Genomic DNA, 14599 nt, shown 5'->3' with positions numbered 1-14599 from the left:
GATAATTGGTTATTCTTTGTATTGCTGTTTTACAATTATGGAATTCGTAAACTGCCCAGAGTGGATTTAGTAGCCACAAGGGTGGTATAAAAATAAAATAAAATAAACAAACAAACATGTATTTTTATGCTTCATATGACAAGCATGCATTTGGAAGTACACTATATATGATACACTGCATCAATTAGAGCTAGGATTGACTGATGTTTTCTATCAACAGCATTTAACATCAAACCTGAATTCTTAGTTTTCTATGTCACACTCACTCAACAGAAAAAAGTGGTTGGTTTCACCACCAAGAAATATGCATATCTATACAGTACCTTTAGAAACAGACCGGGATCTCCTAGAATTCAAGACCACTGTCACTAGTAAGATGATGCAGGCCTAAGAGCATGCGCTCACAAGAATGTGTATTACCAATGGACAATCTTTGCTTCACAAGCCAGGTTCTGGCCAGTAGGTTTACCTATATGATTTGCTGCATCTTGGTCAAGAGCCCTGAAGCCATGTTCCTTTGGGAAGGAGAAAAGAGCGGGGAAATGACACTATATCTGTGTTGCATGTTGAGGAAATAATTCCCTCATAAACAGCACATAAACAGAGCAGTCTGGAAACTGAAAAACAACAACCTGTTTGGTGTCCATGTGGAATGGTGTGCATATATGTGGATGTATGTGAATTAATGCAGAACATATGTACATTTGTCTGTGTAGTATGTGTATCTTTGTGTGTGCATCTAGACAAAACTGCCAGCAATGCAACAGCCCAACCCACTGCTGGCATACAGCTGTCAACCTACTTGTCAACAGACAATTTGGCTCTCTCGCCAAAAATCTTTGTTTTCCATGATATGCATGCAGCAAAGAACCTGCAGTAATAAAGAAGAGGATGGAGCTGGATCAAGGTAGAATTGAGTGCATCTGGGAGACCCAGGCAGCAAAAAATGACAATGAACTGATGCATAGTATGGTTTTGAACTATAGTACTATCTTCTTGATAAATATTTATAAAGGCTACTCACACTTTATCTGTTGTCTCTCATGTTCCTTTGCATACGATGCTTGCTCAGTCTGAAAAACTGAAGCAGAAATATATATACCTTTGTTTTTAAATTAATAAGTCAGATATGAAAAAAGTGCATTTCAAATCACAGCTCAGCTGCTTCAATATTTTTTCCTAATTCTAACTATAAAGTATTCAAGCAGTGCATACTGTATATCACCTCTTAACAAAATTCATGATTGTTTTAGGGTTTCATAAAATTGTTGTTTTTATCATACAGACTGCAATCTTTCTCCCACTCAGTGCTTGCCCTGCAAGAGCAGCTGGCCTTGCCTCCTGGGTTCTGAGTGGCTGGGGAGTCCTCATGGGTTCTAGGTGAGATTTTTGAATCTCAATAGCTTTCATTAACAGAAAAGAACCTATACCAATGGTCCTGTCTTCCCCCATCCCCAGAGGGTTGAATTTCTGGCACTACTCCCCACTCCGCTGTACAGTCTACCCAAGTGGGACACTGGCTGACTTCTCTGGGGCCACTGAAAGTTCAGGTCCAGCAAAATTGGAGGGGAGAATGAGGGTTGGTTGGGGTCACAACCAAGAGAGCTGGTAGAGGTGGATGCGGGAGACCAGGGTCTGCCAACTTGTTCTTCCTGAAGCTTCCTTTGGGATTTCCATTGGCGCTTGTACCTCTAGTGCCAGAATTGGGTTGGGGTGAGTGCTGTAGCTCACATCAAGTGGCGAGAACACAAGATCCCACACTAGAATACGCACGAGCAAAGCAAAACACCATATCCCAGCAGTGCTGTAAAAATCCCCAGAAACAAATATTTTTAGCCCCACTATTGCTGACATTAGTTTCAGCCCTATGCTGTGTGCAGTACTGGCATCACTGGTGCAAATAAATTTGAACAAATTCTCCTGGAGATGTTCTGTCAGACTCTTGATCATAACAGGGGAAAGTTTTTGTGTGATGATGAACAATGTAGGAGACTCTACAAAACTCCTGTCATCCTGTGGCTCAGCAAGATTCCTCACCAACTGTGTCAGTGCATTTTTCAGTGAACAAGGGTATTTGCATATGATGCACACTTCGTTGCTCACACTAGTACATTTGAGGAATGTACAAAAATCCATTTAATTTAAATCCATTTAATTTGGAGAACTAAAAACTGAGGAATGTTTTCAAATTAAAACCCTGCAACATACCAAGCTGTACCAGCAATTTATCCAGGTTGCTGAAGACCACGTCATTCATTTTGTTACCTGCGTGAAAAGAATTTGTTTAAAATGGTTAATGCAAGCATATATGCACAATTATATAAATGATAATCCAATGAAGCTAAGCAAAACTTGCAAGTTATGTGTGCAGAATATCTTACCTAAAATGTTTCTGTCAAAACAATCCATTGTATATAAGTAAGTTAGTACAGTAATTAGTACTTTCACCAATGCAGATGAAAGTTTTATGAAAGAAGAAAAACTTATGCCTGCATTAGCAGATTGATGGAAAATCATTCACTGTACTTTAGGCATATGTTCCCACTGAATTAGCATTAACTGGATCATTTCCATTACTGTTCATGACTAAGAACAATTAGGTTTACATGTTCCTTTGATCTAAATTACATTGTAACTCTGGATAAAGTGGACCTGTCTCCAAAATCTCACATTAAAAAATAAAAGTTAGTCTTTAAGGTGCCACCACGTTTTTGCTTCTGTTTTACTTTTGATTTTTACTTTGTTTTCACCTATAACTGTAATTTACAATTGTAAATTGCAATTTACAATTGTAATTGTAATTCTGCATTCCCAGAAATTAGATATACATTGTCTGTGGTATGTGACATTTCATTAAAACCATGAACCTTAAATAATCAATCAGAAAAAGGTGATTCATAGAACGATAGAATTGTGTAACAGGAGCATTTTAACTTTGTAAATTTCCATAGATTTCTGGAAAAATATGGATACAGCTAGCTGTTGACTTGGAAGCTGAGACTGCACCTCTCTCTCTCTCTCTCTCTCTCTCTCTCTCTCTCTCTCTCTGTGTGTGTGTGTGTGTGTGTGTGTGTGTGTGTGTGTGAGAGAGAGAGAGAGAGAGAGAGAGAGAGAGAGAGAGAGAGAGAGAGAGAGAGAGGAGTTGTCAACCCTATTCAAAAGGAGCTAATCTTTCCTTCTCTACCCCCAAACATCTACTTTAATTTAACTTAAATATTTTTATGCTCAGAAAATTACACCTATTACAAATGTGAAATCAGCAGCTCTTTCTCCTTAAAAAAAAAAACAACCCAAGGTGGCTTACATTAAAAACATAATATTAAAAGCTAAAAAACAGTAAATTTTTCAAATGTGAAGGAAAAATAAATAGTATTATTTTTAAAATATTAGGTAAACGCTTTAGGGAAAAAACAAATTTAGAAGCTTTTTTTGTATTATATTCATTGATCACGGTCTTTTAATTGTTGTAAGCTGCCTTGGGTTCTTTTTAAGGAGAAAGGCGGGTTAAAATATGTTAAATAAATGTATATAAACAAACCTTCCCGTTTATTGTCTCCTAGACCGACAGCCTGTCACTAAGAAAAAGGCTTAATGAGGTAAATAAAAGGCTTAAAAAAGGGAGAGAATCGTGGATAAATATTTGGGTCGTATATATATCCGGTGGTTTTGTGGGGGACTTTTTGTTTGTTTGTTTGTTTGAGTATTATGCCTTAGTATTAATACTGTCCTCGCACCGTTTTGGGGGTTGCTATTCGAACAGGCAAAAGGGCGGGAAAGGCTTCTGAGGAGAATTTGGCGTCCTCGTGAGAGGCTTCCTCTTTCGTCGCCTCAGGACTGAAAAGGGAGCCCCGCTGAGGCGACGCCTCGCTGCTTTTTCCTGGCGGGCGCGAGCCGCCTCCGTCCCGCCTCACGGAGCCCCTTTTTCCCGCCCTTTCTTTTCAACGGCTCTAAGGATGGGAAGAAGGGAATCCTCTCTGGAGGGAGGAGAGAAGCTCGTGGGAAACAGCTCCTCCCCGGGCGGGACAATGGCCGTCAATCTTGCCCTCAGAACTTGACACGAACCACTTGGAGGGCTAATAAATGGGGAGACAGTGAGGTTAAGGAAACTTATTCCAGAGTCTAGAGGTTTAGGGTTGCATTACTCCTGGACTGTACAGGGGTGTGTGCGTATGTGTGTGTGGTGTTCTCTGAAGCATATTATGGGATAGTAGGACAGGGAGCAAGTGTCTGAGACCAGTAGGATTGGGATTATGATTATAATTACCACACTAGGATTTGGTATAGTGTGGCTCAGGGATTCCCCAACCTTGGGTCAGCCAGCTGCTCTTGGATTGCGACTCCCAGAAGCCTTCATCCCCAGCTGTCTTGGCTGGAGTTTCTGGGAGTTGCAGTCCAAAAATAACTGGGTTTTTGTGCCATCACGTCACCTCTGACATTTGTTGGCCCTATCAATGAGTGACTTCCAAAATCTCATGTCATTAAAAGTTCTGGTCAGCTCTTAGAAACTCAAGGCTGGGATTCCTTTATGGAATTAATCCTTCTGTTTTCCTGATGCCTTCAACTTCTCGTAAGGTGATTGTCTTTTTCAGTTCATTTTAGAAGAGGTAGCTGTATTAGTCTGTGCTAGCATGTCAGGCAAAATAATAATAATAATAAAAGAGGAAGACAAAAATGTTGTGGCACCTTGAAGACTAACTGCAATATTTTAATGTGAGCTTTTGTGGACAAGTCCACTTCTTCAGATTTGAGTGTGGGACTGCATGACAAATATTTATACATGGCCCAAGTAGTTGATTTATACATGGCACAAGTATTTGATGATGTGGCATTTTACACCTGGAAACTGGTCAAGACCCCCTGTTGATATTCACTTCCCCTTCCAGGAAGCATTGCTCAGAAAGCAATGGCCATGATTAGTGGATTAATTAATCCCAAGGTATAGATAATAAAAGGGAACAACATGGTAATGAGTATCAAAATCTCCAGTGGGGGTTGTGAGATGACACTGGGTAGTTAAAAAGGAAATATAGCTGGGAATTATAGCAGATGCTACATTTGATAGTGGCGTGAGCATTCTTGGTTTATATTGAGACCCACTGATATGGTTATATGAGTCCACTGGCTTACTGTATATTGAGTCCATTGAGTCTTAGCTATATTGAGGAATTACAGCAGATGCAGCATTTTATATTTGATAATGTCCTAAGAATCCTTGGCTTCTGTTCAGTCTATTGAGATGGGTTCACTTCTAAACATACAATATGTATATAATCTCAACTATCTCTCTGGATTCTTGTTTTGTATTTTTTTTCTTCTTCAAAAAGGCAACTCTCAGATCTTGTGCAGAGGTATCAAACATCTATCTGATGATGTGCTCAAAATAAATATACTCACTTTTCTTATCTTTGCTTCTAGAGAGACAATACAGTGTATACTTGTTTACTTCATATGTCTGAGAAAGTGGATTGCAGTGTATAAAAGCTCATACTGAAATAAATTTTTAGTTTTTTAAGTTGTAGCCGTGTTCATCTATGAAAGCATTTTAACAAGAAACACAAAACAAAACAAAAACACACTGATATATTTTAATGTAAACTTTCATAGTATATGTTTACTTCATCTGACAACTGGACATGCTTCATGAAATGTTACATTAAAATATAGCAGTCGGTCTTTAAAGTGCTTAGAAGTTTTATGTTTTATGTTTCTTGCTGAAATGAAATATTTTTTCTCATAAGTGCCACAATGCTTTTGTTTTCAGTTTTTTAATCCATGCTGAACCTAGACTAACACAGCTACCTCTGAAGAAAGGTACTATAAAATTGTCCCCTAACACTTTACTTCATAAAGTTCTTTGATTCTACTATTAGTATTGACACCCACGTCAGCATATTGCATTAAAACTGGAACATTAAACATGATATACCAAATATGATTGTAAAAACCGTCCATGAGCTGCTGATAGAAAAAGTAGATAGGGATTCTGTACATTTAATAGTAATGTGGAAGAGGGAATTACATTGACTACATCTGATGAAATTTCTTCTTTACATCTGATTTTCATGGAAACTATATTTGTAAAATTATGTCATGCAATTATTTAAAGCATATAACTCTGTCTTCTTTTTTTCAAAAATTGATTCTAATCACTGACAATCAATTAATGACACATCTTATTTGTTTTCTCCAAGAACCACTTCACCTCTCATCTCTCCTGGTTCTTCCAAATATTTTTCCAGAAAAGCTATGAGGATGCTCCATCTACTGGACAATTTATGCAGCACATCCCAAAGCAAGTACTGTACCATATAGATACAGTAATTGATACAGAGAAAGTGGATATACTGTACTGTAAATGTAAAGTATTACTGTACATGAAATTGATGTACACTTTGCTTTCTTCAACAAACTTTTATATGAATGTTAGTAACTGAATTTAGCTGATAGATAAATGTGAAAATGTGCTTTGAGTATTAATTTCATGGCATCCTCCTCACACTCCTTTTTTGGCATGACATAATAAAAGGAACAGATTGTTAATAAAACTTGTTATCCAATTAATGTAAGAATTTAAGATAGTAACTTGCACATTTTTGTCCATTTTGGCTACAGAGAGTTAAAAATAGCTAGAAGGGGCAATGCAGGAATACAAATCAAAGGATATCTGCCAGGTAGTGGTTGTCTTAAGTGTTTTATTTGCCTCTAAAGTAGATCTTTGATGCTTTTGAATTGGAGGAGACTCTTGAGAGTCCCCTGGACTGCAAAGAGAACAAACCTATCCATTTTGAAGGAAATCAACCTGAGTGCTCACTGGAAGGACAGAACCTGAAGCTGAGGCTCCAATCCTTTGGCCATCTCATGAGAAGAGAAGACTCCTTGGAAAAGACCCTGATGTTAGCAAAGTATGAGAGCAAGAGGAGAAGGGGACAACAGAGAACAAGATGGTTGGACAGTGTCATTAAAGCTACCAACATGAATTTGACCCAACTCCGGGAGGCAGTGGAAGACAGGAGGGCCTGGTGTGCTCAGGTCCATGGGGTCACAAAGAGTCGGACATGACTTAACGACTAAACAACAACAACAATGTAAACTAATCAGTTGTGATGTTATTTCTGGTCTGAGACCTTACCACTGTTCGTAATCATTAATCTGTTTTGACACACCTCAGCACATTTGAACTCACAAGGCCTAAAATTATATTAAAAATTTTCTGGTGTCTTAAATATTTGGACTTTGATTGAAATTCTTCAAAGACTTCTGTCTGAAATTAACTGAAAACTTGCAGGATTTATGAACTCAGCACTGCAGCCTAAAGCCTAAATTTTTTTGGAAGGCAACAACTATTTCACCATTATATTCCCAAACATCCATTTATATCACTTATACTGCATATTTTTGCCACCATATTCAAAGGGCCTATAATAAGTTTGTATAGCTGTTGTAGAGTTTTGAATGTTTGGTTACATTCTTCTGTATTACAAAAGTGCATAGATTCATAGAGCAGAATAGCTTCAAGCTCCCCAGAGTAGTCCACCTCTTTTCTCATTAACTGGCATTTACAGTCTCAATATCTCATTCTGAGACATTAGTTGGAAAAAAAAAATAAAAGGTTTCATTTACTTACAGATGATTTTAATCCAGTGGCATCTCCTATTACTGACATCTCCTATTAGTGGATGATTTGCCAGCTTCTTTCCTCCTTGTTCTTACTCACAATTGAAATATTTATTAGGTAAACAACTGTAGTTGTTTATTTAAAAAATTAACCTTGTTTTTTTGTCAATGAAAGACACATCTTATATATCAACTTTGTAGAAGAAGGACATACAATGCCATACATATTTGTCAAAAGTAAAGCTCACTGTGTTCAAGATGGCTTATTCCTTGGTAAGTGTACAGATCACAGCTTTCACTTGGACGCCAATAAGATACTCATGATATACCTGTGAATAAGACATGTGAAACAAAAAGCTTGGCAGGAGATTAGGCATCCTTTAGTCTTAAGAGACTATGGTATAGTGCTCTGTACGGAGGACTTGAAACAGTGTCTAGTGTGGCTAAGAAGGCCGATTCAAGAGTGACAGTCTCTTCCACACTGAGGACAAATACAATCTGTCCGCTGTTCAGCTCCCTGGTTTGGCTGGTTTTGGGTCTGCCTCTTTGCCTCAACCTGCTGGACAAGGGTCTCTTCAAATTGGGAGAGGCCATGATGCACCGCCTGCCTCCAGGCTGAATGCTCGGATGTCAAGGTTTCCCATCTGTTGAGGTCCATTCCTAAGGCCTTCAGATCCCACTTGCAGATATCCTTGTACCGCAGCTGTGGTCTCCCTCTGGGGCAATTTCCCTGCACCAATTCTCCATACAGGAGACTTTTTTTGGCAGTATAGATGCATTAAAAATTAGTTTCATCACCTGAAGATTGAAATGAAGATTTGACAGAATATTGTAGGAAGCACAGTGATGTCACAGACCTATTGAAATAAAACGAAGAGATTATTGCATAGGTGGCGGTGGAGACTGATATATAAAAAAAGAATAATTCCTTATTTCTTTTACTGAACACTAAATCCAGGTAACTGTCAATTTACACACACACACAAATACACCATGTGAGTGTGTGCATACACATAGCTTACATGATGAAATTACTGTCGTCCATTTTATCTCTACTGTCTTCAGCCTAAAGTTAGATTAGTCAGCCATGCTCCAGCATTTCTTGTTGTGTGAGTTTTGATTCCCCCAGGCAACCTATTCTGCCTGTGACTGACATCAGGATGTATTTTGAGCAGAATTAATTCTTTGCATTCACCCATTTCCTACTTCCTGTGTGTCTTCTTCTCCTCCAGTTGCTGCCTCTTTTTTCCTTCTTTACTTTACCAGCTTTGAATTACCTCATTTTCCTTCCTCCCCTCTCTTACTAAACCATCTGCTTCTCAAGCCATCTGTACCCTCTTCCTGTTTTTACTCAGGCCAGTTCAAGCAACCCAAAAGATTGGATGGGGTGAGGAAATGGGTCTGTGCCAACACAGATGCATGTACAGTAATTTAAGAGATACACCCTTGTATCCCATCCAATGGGGCAAAACCCTTGTAAAAACTGTGGTGAGATTTAAGCGATACCAATCTTACACAAATGAATAAACACCATTTAATAGTTACATCAATGTGATACATTGAATGATATCCCAGAACCATATATTTCCCAAGATATGATATGCTATTCTGCCTCCTATGTGTTTTCCTGTGTCCTTCCCAGTCCATTACGTTCTGTATCCCAACCTCTCCAGGCCATCACACATCTTTTTGAGCTATCCTCCCCCTCCCGGAATTTCCCCTCCCCAATTTTTTGAGGCTTCCCCAAACCTACTGATACCTCTTTCTTGTGTATATGGTGCCATTTTAGCTACATAAGTATGAGCAGCCATCGCCTAAGTATTGAAAATAGAGGGAATGATTATTATAACATTGGATGAGATCCTTGACAGGAAATAGAACAGTCTTCCTTTTGAGATTTCCAGGGAAGAAACTTTCCTGTACTCTTTTTTTCAGTTCTGAGACATTGTTAAAAGGAAGGGGAGACAAATTCATCCAGGATAAGGTTCTCTGATCTGTCCATAGTTGCACATTCCTTAGTTACATCCTGTTTGGATTACTGCAATGTGCTCTACATAGGGCTGCCTTTGAAGAGTGTTCAGAAACTTAAGCCGGTTCAAAATGCTTCAGGGTGACTGCTGACTGGCACTGGTTATAGAGAACATGCAACTCCTTTATTACAATAGTTTTGTTGGCTGCCAGTATGATTCTAGGCCCAATTCAAAGCACTGGTTATTGCCTATAAAGCTTTATGTGGCTTAGATCCAGGCTATTTGAAGAAATATAATATACAAAGTCTAAAATCAAGACAATGGCAACAGACAAAAAGATTACAAAATATAATTAAGTAACTGAAAAGTATAAAGAGAAGATATTTTGAAATGCCTCCTTGAAAAGCAGAGTTTTATATGTTTCCTGAATATTATGAGGAAAGAGGCCTGGAGCATCTCCATAGGTAGCACATTCCATAAAGAGGTGTTTTAGCATTGTGTTGGATTTTTGGCACTTAATGTGCAGTCAGTTTTATTTTGTATTTGTTTTTTAAAAGCTTTTAACCAATTGGAATTTTCACTAGCATTTTGTGATAGAGCGGCAGTTGAATCAGAACCCTCACAACTGAATGCTATGGAAATTTCAAAAACTAAAGATCTCTTCTTCTCCTTAGATTTTTCCCCTTACAAATATACCTGTTGTTGTTTAGTTATTTAGTCGTGTCTGACTCTTCATGACCCCATGGACCAGAGCACGCCAGTCCTTCCTGTCTTCCACTGCCTCCCGGAGTTGGGTCAAATTCATGTTGGTAGCTTCGATAACACTGTCCAACCATCTTGCCCTCTGTTGTCCACTTTTCCTCCTACCTTCAGACTTTCCACACAAATATACCTGATGAGTGTTCAACTGGCAAAAACATTATTTTTTGTCAAGAAGCAGAAGTGCTTTAATTGATACTTCATCCATTTCTCTCTGCAACCATATTAAGCTTCCACCTAAAATATTATTGAAAGCTCACTTTGACTGTGCAGATAGTTATGCAGATAAGAATGGGTTTAATAATTATCCTACAAAATAAATCAACATTTATCTGACAATGTAACATCAGCTTCCAAAACAAATACTGTACTCTTAAACGCAAGCTGATATTTGCTATTCAAGGTCGGCTATGAATTACAAATAGTATGCAGTAAAATCATTACTGGAATTACTGATTATGACAATGATGTCATAAATTTTGTTAACAAATAGAACCAATTGATGGCTCCATCATAAATTGCTTTGAGTCATCAAATGCTGATTATCAAGACCCACAACCAAACAGTTAAAAATGACCCTTTTACGTTTGGATGAGTAATGTAATTTCCAATCATATCAGGTCAAACCCAAACAAACAAATGAAAATATTTGGCACCTTAAAGACTATTATATTTTAATATGAGCTTTCGTGGACATGTCCATTTCATCAGACCTATGGAAACAGAATGAAATGTCAAATGAAATATCATTTTCATTCTAAATAGTAATTGGCTCTTGGATGTATGTTACATTTATATGCAGTAATTTGCTATAAGTGCATATCTAGAAATAATTTACCCTTATTTTATTGAGATATGTGAACAATCATAGATGAAAGCAGTGGGTTCCAACAGGTCAAATACACAAGTTATGGGATTTTTTGTTAAAAAAAAAACCATAAATAAATAAATAAATAAATAAATAAATAAATAAATAAATAAATAGATAGATAGATAGATAGATAGATAGATAGATAGATAGATAGATAAATACATACATACATACATACATACATACATACATACATACATACATACATACATACATACATACATACATACATACATACATGAATAAACCCTGAACAATTACATATATAGTCATTCCACTCACAGCCAAAGAAAGGCAAAACAGGGAGCTGAAGCTATCAAGGTCAACAGAGATACTGTAATGAGATTGTTCTAGAAAATGGCTACAATAAATACAGTTTTCACAGGATAAGAGGAAGTGAGCATCAGAAGCCTGGGGAAAGATATCAAGATGAGAAAAATTTGGACAAAGAATCAGCTTTCTGGCTCTCAACAGGAACCCTATCTGTACTTAATTTAGGATGAAATGTCTTGAAGAAGGTTTATTCAGTATTGCAAGTGTTGGTTAACTCTATCATTTTTGCTATCTTGTATTCAAACCTTCTCCACCTTTATGGAAAGGCTTAGGATGCTACATTTCAGAGACTTCAACAGGAACAAGCGGTGTATTTCCAAGTTGTGTTGGCCTGCTATCCTGAGGGCTAGAAACCCTTTTTTTTAAACAGAAAGCTGTTCTGGATAGGTGTAGTGGGCAGTAGTTCCATAGTATTATATTTCAATCGTTGGTACTTCCCACAATGGTTGACAGAAATTAGTACAGGATTCTTTCCACTTCAGGGGAGGGAATTTGTACTTGTACAGCTCCTTCCGCTTCCAGGTTCTCTTGATACTCAAACATATCTAGTGCTAACACATAAAATGTCTCTGCATATGTAGTGTTCTCAACACAGAGATCTGTATTTTGCATATCTAGTGCTCAGTCATGTGATCTGCTTCAGAGGCCTATCAGACCAAAGGGTGGCATGTAAATATAAATAGAGATTATTAAAGAGGGTCACCAGAATCCTATTGGGATTTTACTGTGGAGTAAGTGAAACTCTGCATGGTAAGAAAACTATTACCCTGAAACAGAGAAGAAATGTGTAAATAAATAAATGACAGAGAGATGTGTATTATAATGTGTATATTTCTTATATCAAAATATAGATTTCATTAACAATGAAATAAATAACTAAATAATCAATGTACTATTCATATAAAACTTTAAGATTAACATATTTATCATACCATGAGGTTTTACAGATGCATGCTGTCTGGAGAGGTAAGCAGTGTGTGTTGATGAATGATTGTGCTATAATCGTGTGTTACTCCTGAAGATGACACACAACTCTTTGTTATCTCCTTGTTACACAGTTAGTTGCAAAAAAATGAATGTTACTCTGCCCATTTTTCTCTGTGCAGGGCTCTGGTGAGATGAAAGTTTATACAAAAATAACACAACACTTTGCAGTGAAATAAAGCATTTTTTTCAGTACAGTACTATAATTTCTTAAAAGTCCCTTCCTTCCTTCCTTCCCATTTATATCAACTGCCACAAACAGATCCATTTGTCTAGACAAACCAGTGTCATTTGTACTTAGACAACTGTTCTATTGACTTGAGAGAAGTTTTTAGCCCCTCATTCCCTACTGGATTTGGCAAATAATAAGACCTTAGAGTACTAAATGTTTTACAGAGGAGCACTTTATCCCCATGACACTTGTTTGCTCCTTGATTCGTTAATAATTAGATGTTCTGATAGGGAAGAGGCTTCCTGTCATTTTCTCGGAATCACCAGAAATATTTCACTGGACCACCAGAGTTTTCTTTGTAAGGATATGGTAGAGGCGCAATGTGCCATGTAGCATGATCTTTGCATCCAAATGGGATATTGGAGCTCAGGCAACCCTATTTGACTCCTTTCAATGGCATTTTCTGATATCATGAAGTGGCTTAAGAAGAGAGCCACTTCAGGATATTGGCACATTAAATACTTCCTCTGCTCCTTGGTGGTGAGGCAGAGGAAGTTAAAAAAATAGATTTTATTAAAGCAGCCAGATATGTTGCATCACTTATAAAAACGTTTTTCAAAATATTTTCTTTACCTTGTCTTAAAGGACAAATAGAGAAACTGCCTGCAGTTGAATCCACCACAAAGTACTGGTCAGCAGTGAATTCTACTGTGGGCAGTTTCTTGACAGGCCTCTGCAGACAAGACGAGGAAACATTTAAAAAAAAATACTAATGAAACAAACTGGAGTCATCCTACATGCATTAAAAAGTAGAAGTCCCTGACAAGGGCTCAGAAAGGCACAAGTCGAAATCCTCTGGGTATGCTTTGGTTTGTTCCAGCTTGAAAGTACTGTAGAGCAAACCAAAATGTCCCTGCTGTGTCCCAAAAAAGCAGGCTTAATGCCTGTCTGATGATACCCCAAGTCTCCCTGGACTCGGTGGAAATTATTTCTGAATTAGACGTGCATACGATTGCACTTTAAATCAATATGTTCCAAGGTCAAGTCCGTTTGTCCAGTACTGGCATCAGTGAATCTAAACTGGTTTAAATTAATATATTGTTGTTGTTACAGAGTCTAAGTCAGATATTGTTTCAAGTATTGTTCTTGAATCTAAACTTCTTTCAGTTGTTGTTGCTGGTTTAACTCTAAGACTCATATTGGGATAATTTAACTAAATATTTGTTCCGGTTCAGTAATGCACCAAGGAAGTTCTTTATTTTGCATTGGCAAATCTGATGTACCTCTGTACATGAAACTGATTACAGGAATATGTAGATTTTGGACCTTTTTAAGGGCCAATCCAACTGCTTCCTCAATTTGATAGGTAGGTGCTTAGAGAAGCTTACTCCATTTTTTCTGGTTTTAAAATACAGTAATCCCTCTTGTGATAGAATCATGCTTGTTACTGTCAAGTAAATGTGCTTGGAATCAGTGAATATAATGACTCCATTGTTATATTCTTGTTATCATCCTATAGCTTTAATTAGATTTAAAATGGATAACTGTGCATGCTCAAAGTAATTATTTTTTTCATAACAGGTTTGGAAATTATTAGTTTATTTCTTAATTATCTAACATTTCATGAATGATGTGCAGTTTCAAAGCATAGGCTGAGGAAGAGGTGAGAGAAATGTTAATACTGTATCAGTGGTTTAGGTCTCTGGCTAAGGAGCCAAAGCTTGGGAGAGGCTGGATTCAGTAGTCCATAGGGTCCCTTCCAGCTCTGTCATGATGATGATGATCCTTCATAGTTGAGGTAATACACAGGGCCTTTCTAAAAGGGGATCCATTAGAAGATTAAGTCCATGGTATAGAATTACTTACCTGTTCTCACCATTCCCTAAAGTCTAAATT

General features: G+C 37.5%; 1 protein-coding gene and 1 long non-coding RNA gene across 3 annotated transcripts in view; one reads left to right on the top strand and one right to left on the bottom strand.

Moving 5' to 3' along the window:
- The window catches only part of C1H14orf39 (chromosome 1 C14orf39 homolog), a 31211-nt gene extending 28950 nt beyond the window's left edge, over positions 1 to 2261 (bottom strand). For both annotated transcript variants that reach the window (XR_013540842.1, XM_020813683.3), the window contains exons 1-2: positions 2209 to 2261; positions 1025 to 1081 (exon numbers count right to left, since the gene is read on the bottom strand). Coding sequence is in view for 1 of the 2 variants with exons in the window: in XM_020813683.3 (XP_020669342.3) it covers positions 1025 to 1081; positions 2209 to 2257 (106 nt within the window). In the remaining variant the exon portion in view is untranslated. The remainder of the gene's footprint in view (positions 1 to 1024; positions 1082 to 2208) is intronic.
- On the top strand, positions 931 to 13324 carry LOC144586107 (uncharacterized). The gene is made up of 2 exons (XR_013540844.1): positions 931 to 4572; positions 6192 to 13324. It is a non-coding gene; the product is annotated as an uncharacterized LOC144586107 (long non-coding RNA).
- Positions 13325 to 14599: the final 1275 nt, after the last annotated feature.

The sequence above is a fragment of the Pogona vitticeps genome, chromosome 1, assembly GCF_051106095.1.
Source record: "Pogona vitticeps strain Pit_001003342236 chromosome 1, PviZW2.1, whole genome shotgun sequence".
Taxonomy (NCBI): domain Eukaryota; kingdom Metazoa; phylum Chordata; class Lepidosauria; order Squamata; family Agamidae; genus Pogona; species Pogona vitticeps.
The sequence above is the reverse complement of the archived record's forward strand: the minus strand, read 5'-3'. Positions and strand labels throughout refer to the sequence as shown.